This window comes from Podarcis filfolensis, assembly GCF_964270895.1.
Source record: "Podarcis filfolensis genome assembly, chromosome: 1".
NCBI lineage: Eukaryota > Metazoa > Chordata > Lepidosauria > Squamata > Lacertidae > Podarcis > Podarcis filfolensis.
In genome coordinates, this window is record NC_139604.1 from 56,035,456 (window position 1) to 56,048,867 (window position 13,412).

Sequence of the window (13,412 nt, forward strand, 5' to 3'; positions counted from 1 at the left end):
CAGACACTTCCCCTCTGTTGCCCTTTTATACTCTGCATGTTGATGGCAGCATCTGAGCTTAAAGAGTCATGTGACCCTCACCTGCTTCAGCTGAGGAATCACACACCTTCTCCCAGACCTAGCGAGTCCCACCTGGCCAGCTAGTGAGCTGGGCTGTGGGTCCTTGCCTGCTTCAGTCTCCAAGATCATCTTCCTCCCTGCTCCCTATGCCTCCGAGCCTGCCGTGATCATGGAGCCGGGGACCCCTCTGGCTCTGGTGAGGGGTCCTGCTGCTCTGGTTCCTGTGCACTGGCCCCCACCTCCTCACCATCCTCTGTCACCCCGTGAGTACTTCCTACACCATCTTTTCCTTCCCCATCCCCAGCTTGCCCTGACATGTCCCAGTCCTGGCTATACCCCTTGTCAGGATCCTCTTCCTCCTCCCCATCGTCCTGCCAGTTCATGACATTTAGGGTTCATCCACACTTTCGTTTGTCCTTTGGTTTCTAGTATTTTGTATCAATCTATTATCGTGGGTCCAAGAGAGGTGTTTTGCTTTTGGTTTTTGTCCCTCCACTTTCCCTGGGAAAACCCACTATTTACTGCTGCATTGGAGCAGACATCAGTCCACAGAAAACCCTATTCTAAACCTGGGAATTGGGTTGGGGCAGTCTGCTTCCACCTCCTTTCCTTCTTTCTGTATCTGTAGGATATTTTTTTTCCAGTTGCCTCTCTAGCTTTGAGCAGCATGCTTCTGGTTTTCTCTGCATGCTTAATTTTTTATTTTACTTTTCCTTGTTTAGTGATCGTATAGAATTGTGATCAAATGATATATGTGCAAAACGTGTTCATGTTCCCCTTGTTTGCTTTGATTGGTTGTGATGGTCCCAAAAACAGCTTTATTTTCTGTCTTTAATAATATGTATCAAAAGGGTCTTTGCTCCTTTTGTGGATGCCAAATGATTGCCTAATTATCTGGCTTTCTGATTCTCAGGTTCTCTGATTTTCTGACTCTGACATGGGTAGGTGGAGCTGAAGGTGGAAACAACATAAAAAGCGAACTATTGATTTCAGGAATAATGAATGGGAAAACATAGGTTTTCAGGGGTCTCTCCCCAAGTAAAATCTTAGGCAAAAATCACAAGCGGGAATACCCAGCCCCAGACCAATTTGAAAACAGGGCAAAGAGGTGTAGACTTTAGGAAAAGTGTGGCTGGGTGACAACCGAATTGGTTTTTGTATTTGCTACATTTGCTTATTGAATGTCAAAGATACAAACCATAGCAATCCAGCTTCAGAAGTTTAAAATGTGTTTTTTTGTGAGAACTCCCTTAAACATCTGGCTTACTCCCCTTAGGAAGTGTATATTTGGGGAAAGAAAGCCAGCACAAAGACAGGGACCCCCTTCCTCCTTCAGCTAACCTTGTGCTGAGTTAGCAGAAACCCGAAGCTGGGCTGAATTTCTAATTGCCTCTAAAGCACAACTGTACTGCTGTAAGGAGAACATACATAAGAGCTACAAGGAACCTTGAACACCTGGTAAATAAGTGTTGCTTTTCCTTTGAGCAGCGAAGGGTGAGATTCTTTATGTAGTATTAAGTTGAAGAGGTCAGGGTGGTGATAAATGGAAAACTAGGGAAGATCAGCACATGCCAACCAAACTTTTTCTGGTGCATATGCACACCTCTTACTGTCCCACACATTCTGCTCATGCAAGTAACTTCATGCTATAACTTCTTGCCTTAACACAAGGGTCATTTCAACAAGGGAAGGGATCTCTATCCAGTGTGCTATTTCATTTATAAGATAATGATCTATGTACTGTGTAATTAGAACATTTGTAATGTTCTAATTTGATTTCCTCCTGCTGCTTTCCATTTTACTTAGCAACAGCAGTATGCTGAGCATTTTATGGAAAAGAAAAGTGATGTTGCTCCTGTCCAGAGAAGTTAGAATCTGCAAGGGATGGACAAAGCAGGGGTAGGAAGGGGCCAGGGTTTGGGATCTTACTATTATTTGTTAGCATTAATAATGGGAATGTAACAAATAAAAATATAATAATAATAATAATAATAATAAGAAGAAGAAGAAGAAGAAGAAGAAGAAGAAGTTATTTTATTATTAATACACTGCCCATCTGAGAAGAGTTGGGTGGCAGTGGAGGAAAAGATAAAATGGGATTAGAGTGACACTCCCTCTTTCTGTGACTTCTGTTTGTTTAAATTTGTTTTAATACTTAATTTTAAATTGCTGTTACCTGCCCTGAGACCTTATTTCTGCTTGCCTGATGGATCATTCCTCCTCACTCCATACTGTTCTGGAGCTTCTCTCAGTTTTCCCCTGAGACAGTTTGGGGGGCATGGGGGTACACAGAGGGAGGAGAGGGGAGAAGCCCCATTGTACTAGTGCAAGTCCTTGCATTTAACTTGTTAGTTAATTCCAGCCCTCTTTGAGTTTTATTTTCTACTACATAATGAATGAGACTGTTGTTGTCTTCTGGATAGTTTCTGGAAGTTCCTGGACCCCTGCATTTACTTCTGGATAAAGAAGGGCTAGTCTCAGAAGGCACAGAGTGAGGAGGAAGTGTGCACACCAAGCTTTAATAAGTGATAACCAATGTCCAGAATCTTGCTTGAAAGCAAACAGGTTGCCAGTTTTGAAAAGTTATCAGTGTCACCCACTTCTCTAAATTCAGCCAAATTCTAAGTTCGGCCACAATGGCGGTGATGTCATTTTTACTGGCAACAACTTCTGAAGAGTCTTCAGGTACTCCCCATGTGCAGCACATTACAATAACAGTTAGCAATTGCCAGGATATGAATGAAGCTGGCAAGTTTCTCAACAAAGAGAGCTGCAAGTTGGTGTTATCACTGTGTATATAGTGTAAATATGGTATACCCACGCGTTTCTTTGTTTTTCTATACACTAAAGCCACAGCTTCAAGCATTGTACATTTCAGTTACCCGAAAGAAGATTTCAAGAGTCCAGAGATGATCTGCTAGTTATCCTCTCTCCACCAGATGTGCGGTGCAGCCTGGAAACTTGCCCCTTTGTGCTAATCCAAATAATGTGTCCAAGCTTAGACATCTGTATGACTGAGGATATGAGGTTTTTCCAGGGCAATAATGTTTTGAGGCAGCTGGTCAAGCTGGACTCCTCATTTCCTACTAATGGAGGATCGCTGCTGTTGGGCTTTTGGCAACCTCCAAGCATTTGGCTAGGCACAGCATACCAGGCATGCTGCTGACTGCTTTCAGTGGTGCGTCACATAATCCTAGACTCTGCTAACTTTCTACTTCTTCGGATTTCCTCTTTGTCTCGCCCACATCTGATTACCCACATCATGGTTAATGTCGTTTCCCCCCCCCCCCAGAACTAGTCCAGCAATAATGTGTATGTGAGCAGATTGTTGGGTGTTTGCTCCTGGCACACCATTGCAACGTTTTGGATGATGAAATACAGGCAAATGTGGAAACATGGGCAAATTAAGTGCAGTCCAATAGCCTTTTCCATCAGACCCGCAAACCTTGCCTTTCTGGGCTGATGACGAGTATCTGTGTGTTTGTCTCTGCAAAAAAACATATTGATGTGGGCAAAAAATATTTGCGCTTGGAATGATTTTTCTTCCTTCTGTGTAGCAACAAACTTTATTGCTTTGTAGCAAGACTGCACAAACCCCTTGATCCTTAATCAGTGTATCTTCTGCATCACTAACGCTTTAAAATAATTTACCGAACAGTTGCATGGCTTAGAATCCAGAGGTCCTGAGCTCTGTCCTGGTCCATCAGTCATAGCTCTACAGTGCCGAAGCCATTCCAAGCTGAGGCAGGCAGCAGCAGGTGAGGCAAAATGAGATTGTTCCCATTTGAGTCAATGGAAAGGGAATTACTTATGCCAGGCTCTGTCCTGACTTTGATTTCTGGCATTTCTGTCTGGATCCTTGGACTGAGACAGGTGTAGCTGTGCCCCTCACCTACGACCTCATATTGGGAGGATCCATGGTAGGAAATCTGCTGATGGGCAGCTACACCGCTCTGTGACACTTGCTAACATTTTGGCAGCCGTGTTTTTGGTAAGAGGCAGCAATTTCCCCCTAAGGAAATAGGGTCCTAAGACCCTATAGCTGGGAAACTCATGAGTGCAGCATTATACTTTCCCCATTAAGTTTTAAACTTGCATTATTGACACAGATGGAATTTAATGTCTAGTTCCTGCTGTTTTGTCGTCCCCCCCCCCCCATTCATGTTGCCATGTAGCACATTTTGCACACTAATTTTATTCTGCAAAATAAGTCCATGTTTGACATCAACTCCAGGAATTGAGGTCTTTTTGAAATACCCTTTATGTCTAATTTGTTGAGTCTGTATTCTGTTTACGCATCAAACATGGGGATGTTTTACAGCTCTCTGTGAGATCCCTAACGTTTTCCTCCCAGATGGTAGCCTCTGCAGTAGCATACTGTTTCTTGCCACACATTGACAACACATGCTTTGAATTTGCCACTCTTCCTTGTTAACCCAAGTATCTTACTAAAGATGGGTAACAGCGTCCCCAGAAATGTAGTGTCACTTCCTTGTTCATGCAGCTCTTTGTAAAAAGATACATTTTAAAATCACCACTAGTATATCCCCACAGGGTAGCTGATGGTGGTGTTTGGAGCCTATTCGTTTCTCAGCTGCTTTGTGTGTTTTCCTGCAAAAATTAGATAACTTGAGAGTTTTCCTTCCCTTCCTTTTTGCATGGGATTACCATTAATCTCTGCCTGGCTTTGAGATAAGAGCCATCCTCCCAGCCAGAACTAATGCAAGATCAAGTTGCAAAAACAACCACTTCATTGCAGAGAATGGCCTTCCCAAGGTTTATTTTTTCAAAGTATATTTTTACACTTTGTGAAGCCAGCCTGGATTCTGCTCAGCATATAGAATCCTGGACCAACATGACTGAAGTGTTAAATCAATAAATACAAGGGCTTAAGTCAGGGATAATATTCTTTCATGTGCGTCTTTAATTTTTCTGGAATAAATGCAGCCATGCACCTGTCACTCAATCAACACTGATGATAACGGTATTTTAAAATTGATTCTATACATTGCAGATTAGTCCTTGGAAGCCACTGTGCTTGGATCAGTTCTGAACAAACTTAATAATGAATGGAAATGTAAGGCAGGAGACTCACGAGCACAACAGCCAGTTTGCCCAGAATGTGCTCTTGTTTAGCAATGAGCTTAGCAACTCTGTCCTTAGAATTTTCTGTGAGTTTGGCCCCAAATGTTGCAGGACCCAGAATTCACTGTTCTAGCAGAGTGTTGCTTAATGCCTCCTGTGTTTAAGGATGCCTATTTGTTGGTGGTTCTTGTGGATGTTAGCCAGCTACAACCTGTACTCATGACATAATGTCATTAAAAGGGATCTCTGGAGCAGGGATGTTTAGAACTTGCAATACTGAAAGCCATGTCACAGAAATGTTCAGTAGCTTTTATGTGAAGACTCATCATCATATATTGCGTTGAAGGAAGAGTTAATGTATGCATGCACATGTGTGCACAAACATGCGCAAGGGGTGCTTTTTATTTTACTCACATTTTAACTATTTATTTATCCACATAAAGAGCTGCTGATATTTATCCAAAGAAGAGCTGCTGATATTCCTGAGGGTAGAGAGTATAAAATGGTAGAGGAAAAGGACCCCTGACAGTTAAGTCCAGTCGCATACGACTCTGGGGTTGCAGCGCTCATCTCGCTTTACAGGCTGGGGGAGCTGGTGTTTGTCTGCAGACAGTTTTTCCGGGTCATGTGGCCAGCATGACTAAGTGGCTTCTGGCAAAACCAGAGCAGCGCATGGAAATGCCGTTTACCTTCCTGCCGGGGCTGTACCTATTTATCTACTTGCACTTCGACGTGCTTTCAAACTGCTAGGTTGGCAGGAGCTGCGACTGAACAACGGGAATTCACCCCATTGTGGGGATTCAAACCGCCGACCTTCTGATCAGCAAGCCCAAGAGGCTCAGTAGTTTAGACCACAGTGCCACCCGTGTCCCATCGTAGAGAGTATATCTTTCAATAAAAACAATTATGCACAAGGAACTGTGGTTTAGCCGTCAGAGCTACACTTCCCAGCACCTTAACAAATCACAGTAACCAGGGTTGGACATCTGTGCTACACTGGCTTCCTTTACAAAGGTCACTTTGTAACAAATTGCAGTAGCCCTGTGAGGTGCAAGAGAGTGACTGGTCCAAAATCACCCAAATGAGCTCCGTAGCCGAGCAGCATTAGGATTTTGAACCTGTAACACTCTTAAGCATCACGACTACAGGGAACAATTCTAGTTTCTATCCAATGATGTAAACTAGGACAAAAGATGCTAGACACATGACTGGCTCCAAGAGATTTTCTGACTGTCTTCACTTTTTTTCATGCATTTGTATGTGGAACATCTGTGCCACCCACTGGCCAGAGGTGTAATAGCAGGCGATCTGTTCTCTGTTTTCTAGGCAAATATGTAAAGTTTCTGGGAATTCTGAAACCTTTGGGGGGCGGGTGGGCGGAAGACGTATGTGTGCAATGAATATTTGAATTATATCAAACTTGCATTTACAAACTTCATAACAACACTGAACTTTTCAAAACTGTACTGTCTTTTGTTTTAAGGCTACTTTCCTCCCATCTCTGGAGGAAGCCTCATTCAGTTCAGTAGGACTTGCTTTTGAGTAAACATACATAGACTGCAAATATAGTAACTGCAGATAAAACCAGCTGTCCTGAAAGTAAATTTATTTGCTTATTTTATTTCTTTTCAATTCCATCCCAGTAAACCATGATGAATGTCTGTGAAATATCTCTATCTCCTGATTTCAAACTTCCATTTTGAGCTTAATCAAACTCAGAAAATGAAAGCTTTGCATGAATCAAACCGACTTTGTGTGTGTGTGTGTGTGTGTGTGTGTATGTGTGTGTATTTTGAAACATTCAGTAGTTTTTCAGCTGATAGAGAAGACCCGGGAATCTGAGTAAGGCTGTATTGTCCCAAAGCATTGCTTCAACTTTGCTGAAACAGTTTGTCTGCCAGTTGGACTGTTTTTTCTGAAGATGTTTTGTATTCTGCAACACTTGAAAGTATTTTCCCATCAGCAGTTTTGTGTGTGTTTCCCTCAAAAATTAGATAACAAGAGTTTTCCTTTTATTCTTTTTCTCAAGCAGTTCAAATTTTCCTTGTTATTTTGAGGTGAAGTATTTACAGCGCAGGATCAACAGTGCAAGAGCTCCCTGTTATTAGGCTTGCAGGAGCAAAGAGTTCATTTGCCTTAGGTTGCCTAGGACAGAACAAGTAATTGTTTACTTCAGTCCTGTTCCCTTGGCCCAGGTATCACTCTCAAGTCTGCCAGAACCACCACCTGTCACTTCTCCCCCAATTGCCAAAAAGCCCACCCAGCCAGAAGAGAAACTCCACCTGCAAACTGAATTAACCAAACTAGAAGAGGGGCCCCCATTGTCTTCAGGAGGTAAGCCTAGCTTTTCTAAGGTTGGGAACAGTCCCTTAAAAAAATCATTATAGTTCTGACTATTCAAAAGAAAAACCTTGAATGTCACACATTCCTCATGTTAACCTTCGGGCAGGGGAAAAACGTTTGTGGTGCTTGCTCAGAGCAAGTAGAAATGTAGGCCTCGGGAGTTAGGGTGAACCAGATGTAGCTTTTTAAAATGCAAAAGCAGGACTGATTTTGAAAGCATCCTTACTGAACACAACCGAAACATACCTTTCTTCTCTAGCAGTGGGCACTGATAAACAAACCACTTTCATGTTAATGGAACTGGCTATGGATGACACGGATTGCCTGGCACCTGTAAGGTCACAACTTCACACCCGTGGAACAGTTCTGCAATACACACACACGCACACACACACATACTTCAATGCCCCTTGAAACATGGGCTGGGGCATGTTTGTCAACTGAATCAGCATTCAGTTCATTGGTATGCAAGCGTGCAATTTCAGTTGAGCAGCTATGAGGAAACAGGTTTTGAACTACAGCAGAGAGAATGCCAATGAAGCCTCTTTTTATGCCACATCTATCACCCCTAGTATGAAAGACATGCTGTACTCAAAGCATGCACTGAATATGTCTGCCATTAATATGTCTACCCATGATTTTTCAGACTGGGGCTTTGGAAGGTCAGGTCTTGTGATTAAAGTTGAGAGGGTATAGAAAGGCACCAATAGTTGTTTGTTTATTTGATTATTTTAGTTAATTTAATGAAGAGTACACTTTTATAAATGTCATTCATGTCAGTAGGTAATAATACTACTAAAAACAAACAACCCCTTTTACCAGAAGAACTCTTGACATGACCATTAGAATTATAAAGAAGAAAAAGACCTTTCTTTATAAATCCACTAATGTCTGACAGTGTTTTCATGTTGAATCTGAATGCCAAGCGTCTTGATTTTCATTCTTTCATTTTTGCAGAAATGCAGAATTACCTTCACAACAGATAATTACACATGCTTATCTTTATATTTCCATCATAGTTGGAGTCAAAGGAGAAAAAGGAGACCCTGGTGAAAAAGGTGAACGTGGCACAAAAGGGGACTCTGGAGTTGGTGGAGTTCTGCAGACAAATGGTGCTAAAGGTGAAAAGGTAATGTGATTACATGTGGATCTCCTTTCCTGTTTTCATCATCCAAAAGGGACAAAGTTTTTATTTTTATTTTTAGGAATAGAGTCTCACCATCACCCTCTTTTCATCACTTACTCCCTGCCTTGAGCTTTGCCTCCTCTCGGATGCCTTCATTGTTGCAGAAGTCACTGTGATTGGAGTTTCTGAGCATCTTGTTGGGCTGGGATGAGCGGCATTTTGCTCTTTCAGAATGAAGTGGGGGCGAAATGTGATTATTATTTTTTTGCATGTGCAGTGAAGTGACTCTTCACCAAATCTGGTCGGTTTGTAAACAAATTTGAGAAGGTCTGCTGTAATTCTCATCCTGCCGTGTTTCTCCCTGAGTTGTGGATGATGGAGGGGAGAGTAACACTAACTTTTAGAACAAAAGCCTTCAGGAAGGAAGGAACTCAAGGAGTCCTGGTACTGCCATGAAGATCGGAGATAATCAAAATTATGACACCTGCTCACATTCTGCTGCTGCCAATATGTGAAATCATTTCCCACAACCAGCACCTTTCTGCTCTCTCTTTCATCTTTCGGTCATGTTTATGCTCAAGACATAAAACTGGAACAGCAGCTGTGCAGAGGACAGTTTTCTTAGTGTTAATTGCTTGTCCAGTGGAAAGACACAAAGCCTACTTTAGCTTTCTTCAACCTGGTGCACTCCAGAAGTTTTGGACTACAACTCCCATCAGCCCCAGCCAGTACAGCTGCACCGCTTGGGGCTGATGGAACTGTAGCCTGAAATATTTGGAGGACACCAGTCTGGGGAAAATCTAGCCTATCTGATTGTAGAGTGTGGTAAGAGGTGAATATTGAAGTGTATGAACCAGGAAGAAGGAGGCTTCTTACGTTCATCACACACTAATGCTCCCCCTTTTTGAAAGAGATGCTGCTTGCAACCCTGTACTGTGAACTTTCCTTTTTTATATAATAATAATAATAATAATAATTATTATTATTATTATTATTATTATTTATTATTATTATTTGTACCCCGCCCATCTGGCTGGGTTTCCCCAGCCACTCTGGGCGGCTTCCATAGAAACCAAAAAACACTAAAATATCACACATTAAAAACTTCCCTGAACAGGGCTGCCTTAAGATGTCTTCTGAATATCAGGTAGTTGTTTATCGCTTTGACATCTGATGGGAGGGCGTTCCACAGGGCGGGCCTTTAGGTCTTGTAGAAAACTTAACTTATGGGACGTGAGGTGTGGGTTGTTTGTTCATGAAAAACATATCAATTAATTCATCCATTGTCAAACAAATGACCCATGAACTAATTTCCTTTGCCACAAAAGGCAGTTGGATTTGACCACGGGTGTTTGTTTCCTAAAACAGAGAATTCAACCTCATTTTGCTATGTTTTACTATACTGAAAAGCCTTGTGTTTGTTTTTGCAGGGAGAAAAAGGAGAGCTGGGTGTTAAGGTGAGCCAAGCTGCTGCATTGTTTGCTTTTAAAAGTGGTTTCATGTGATGATAATTTATTTAGGTGGATTCCACCTATCCTATACACTAATAGGGAACTCATTCTCAGAGTGGGGATTGTTATATAGCCAAAACAGCACCATAGAAGGGTGAATCTCCAAAGTAGCCCATTGGGAGCTGAATGTGCTTAGTAGCCATGGGGCTCTAGCTGTGTGTGAGAGAACCGACAACAAGGGGGAGAGGAGGAATGGAATGGACTGACCTGAAGAGGGCATGGCTGGCTGAAACCCTGAGCAGAAGCATTCATCACTGCAACACTTGGTTGCAGGTCCCACTTGGATTTTTAAATGTAAATTAGAAGTTCATCCATATAGAAATATAGGCAGCTATGCCTTGCACAGTCAGAGCACTGGTCCATCTAGCTTGGTATTGTCTATATGGATTGGCAGTGGCTCTCTAGGGGTTCAGACAGGCATGCCAGAGATTGAAACGGATGCTAGCTGTAACAGAACAACATCCTTCCAGTAATGCACCCCTAAGATTTATGTAAAATAGTGAATATCCCTAAGATTTTACTGGTTATAACTCCAGACCAAATATTTTACTGAACATAACTTTTTAATGTTTTATTATGTTTTTTATATATGTTGGAAGCTGCCCAGAGTGGCAACCCAGTCAGATGGACGGGGTACAAATAAAATCATCCTCATCACCATCATCTGGTCTCTAACACTCAGTGGCGCCAAATGAGCAATTGCCCAGATAGTGCCTTGGGGTCTGAGTGGTGGTTTCCGATGCAGTAATGTCTGCACTAACAGAGAACTAGAGCCAGGATGCTGATGCACAGCCTTATTCTAGAACATGGTGTGCAACCAACGCACCTTTGTGAGAGTTCCTTGGCTTCTTGCAAAATAACCAAGGAATGGAGATGGAACTGCAGCTCACCCTGTCGCTCACATGTGGGGGCCCTTTAAGGAGGTGTGTTGCAGCTGTTTAGTTCTCTTGCCACCCAAGGTGGTGGTTGGGCAGGATGGTGAAGCGGCATCTGGACCGGCCCCATATGGGCAGAAAGGGCACTTGGCAGTAATTAATATCAGACTTACTGTTCATCTTTCCTTGAAAATTACGTATGTTGCTTTTCTTCTGTTGGTGTGCATAACTGTATGTGCTATGGATATCTGTATTTGCAATATGGCAATTGTGTGCCATAGGAGGATACTTCCTTGCTTCAACTACCTCTTTATATACAGCACTGCTGGTGTTGAGCTTGCCAGTAGCAATTATTTTGAAGAGGATAGGGATTTGTGGCTGGAATAAAGGAAGGCAAAGAAAAAATGCACATGGATACCAGCAGAGAAATACTTTCAAGAGAGGAAAGCAGGAAAGCCTTGGTAGTAAAGGGGGTCACATCTGCCGGATGCCCACTTCTATATTCTCATGAGGGAATTGTTAAGTTGTGTGGGTGAACGTATCAGACGACACAGCGATTCTTCAAACAGCTCTTGTTTATTCACAGGCCAGAACAGAACTGAACTGAAGGGTTCAGCTAGCCTGCTTATATAGAGCTCCAGTACAACGTAACTGTAACAACATTCTGTAACTATCCAATCACTGAACGTCACTTTCAATCCCTTATTTGCATACGTGGACCTGAACATTCTACACTACAGTATCCCCCTGCTGGCCCAGGGTGAGAACTGCAGTACATGACAGGAATAGTATCTGATTGCTTTCATTTTCCATCTCTCCCTCTCCTTCAACCATGTCTAGGGAAATGCCGGCTTCGGATATCCAGGCGCAAAAGGACAGAAAGGGGAGCCTGGTGACCAAGGGTCTCCTGGCCCTGCTGGGCCCCCAGGCCCTCCTGGGACCATCGTGCAGCGCCCTGACGGTTCTGTGGTGGAGCAGGTTGCTGGGCCTCCAGGACCCCTGGGGCCACCAGGGCTGCCTGGGAAAGATGGCTTGCCTGGAAAGGACGGAGAGCCTGTAAGTAAACTCTTTTTAAAGGTAATGTCTGGTTTCAAGTGCAGGGTTTGTGTTAAGGAGGAAAAGGGGTTCTTCAGCTATGCAAACCACTTGCAGTCTTTGAATCCTTGCTGTTAAAATAACGGCCCAGTCAACACGTCACAGTAAACCATAGTTTATTGGTAGTTAAACTACCAGTTAATGGTTTACCAGACAGATGGCACCTTCCTTGCTCTTTCTGTAATATGAGCAGAAGCAACAAACCACAATTCCTGTCCTAGTGTCATGTTCAGATTAGGATTGTAACTTGTTTCACTCAAACAAATAATGATTGGTAAGCCAAGAACAAACCTTGACTTCATGGGCTGGAGCAAAACAAGCCACAATCCCCAGCGGAGATGTATCACAAAAACAGGGACTGTGATTTGTTGCTCTTGTTCATGTAAGGGGAGGAGTGAAGCAGGAACCAACTGCATTTCATAGTAAACATAGTAAACTTTGATTTACTGTGATCTGTGAAAGCAGCAAGTGCCTAAACTGCTGGTGTACGGCCAACTTATAAAACACCTCTAGAGCTGCAGGTGAGATCCCCTGTACCAGACTCCCAGATGGTATTTTTTTAATGGAGATTTCAAAATGTAAGTAATTCTCATCTGTGTAGTCCCTACTAGTAATGAAATTAGCCATCAGTCTTTCACACATTATTGAGTTTGTTTTCTGCATAATGTTCTCTTTAGGGAAATTTTCTCCTGCTTTTTTGATTGTATACTCTGTTCCTCCTGTATGTGGTTGTGTGATCATTGCCTTCCATGGTTAGTTTCCTTTAAAAAATGTCTTTTTACTACCTTATCAGAGCCGCCTCAAATAATTCCTTCCTCATTCCCAACCATATTACAATAGCTCACTTTGCCCATTGTTTGCTTCCTTCTTCAGCAACCTTTCTCTTTCAACAAGCCCTTTAAGTGGAGATTTTCATAGCCTGCAGTCTGCTTTGTACTGTAAACTATTTTTTAACCGTTTCTATATACAGAGTTATTTTTAAATGTTTGAATTGGTTTTAATTGCTTTTACACTTCCTTCTTTCATGGTTCTAAATCTTTTATTTGTTTTATAGTTGTATATTTTCTTACTGTAACCTGCCCTGGGACCTTCTGGTGAAGGGCAAGTGTACGTGTATATTTTTAAAACCATTTGAAAGTTCTGACAAGAGGGATTTTTCCTATGTTTCATGGAGTGTTTATGGCTTTAAGCTTGCCTTTCCCAGCAGCTGTCTCAACCCAATTGCTTTGTAAGTGCTGAAGAGGTACCAAGAAAAGTAGGCCCGGGACTTAGGGCAGCTTGAAATGATAGCTGCTGAATTACAACTTTGTAGAAAAT

General features: G+C 42.5%; 1 protein-coding gene across 6 annotated transcripts in view; it reads left to right on the forward strand.

The window, feature by feature from the left end:
* COL18A1 (collagen type XVIII alpha 1 chain) overlaps positions 1 to 13,412 on the forward strand; it is a 156,520-nt gene that overhangs the window by 111,606 nt on the left and 31,502 nt on the right. For all 6 annotated transcript variants that reach the window (XM_083611263.1, XM_083611265.1, XM_083611264.1 and 3 more), the window contains 4 exons: positions 7,341 to 7,479; positions 8,508 to 8,617; positions 10,045 to 10,071; positions 11,841 to 12,056. In XM_083611263.1, the coding sequence (XP_083467389.1) occupies positions 7,341 to 7,479; positions 8,508 to 8,617; positions 10,045 to 10,071; positions 11,841 to 12,056 (492 nt within the window). The remainder of the gene's footprint in view (positions 1 to 7,340; positions 7,480 to 8,507; positions 8,618 to 10,044; positions 10,072 to 11,840; positions 12,057 to 13,412) is intronic.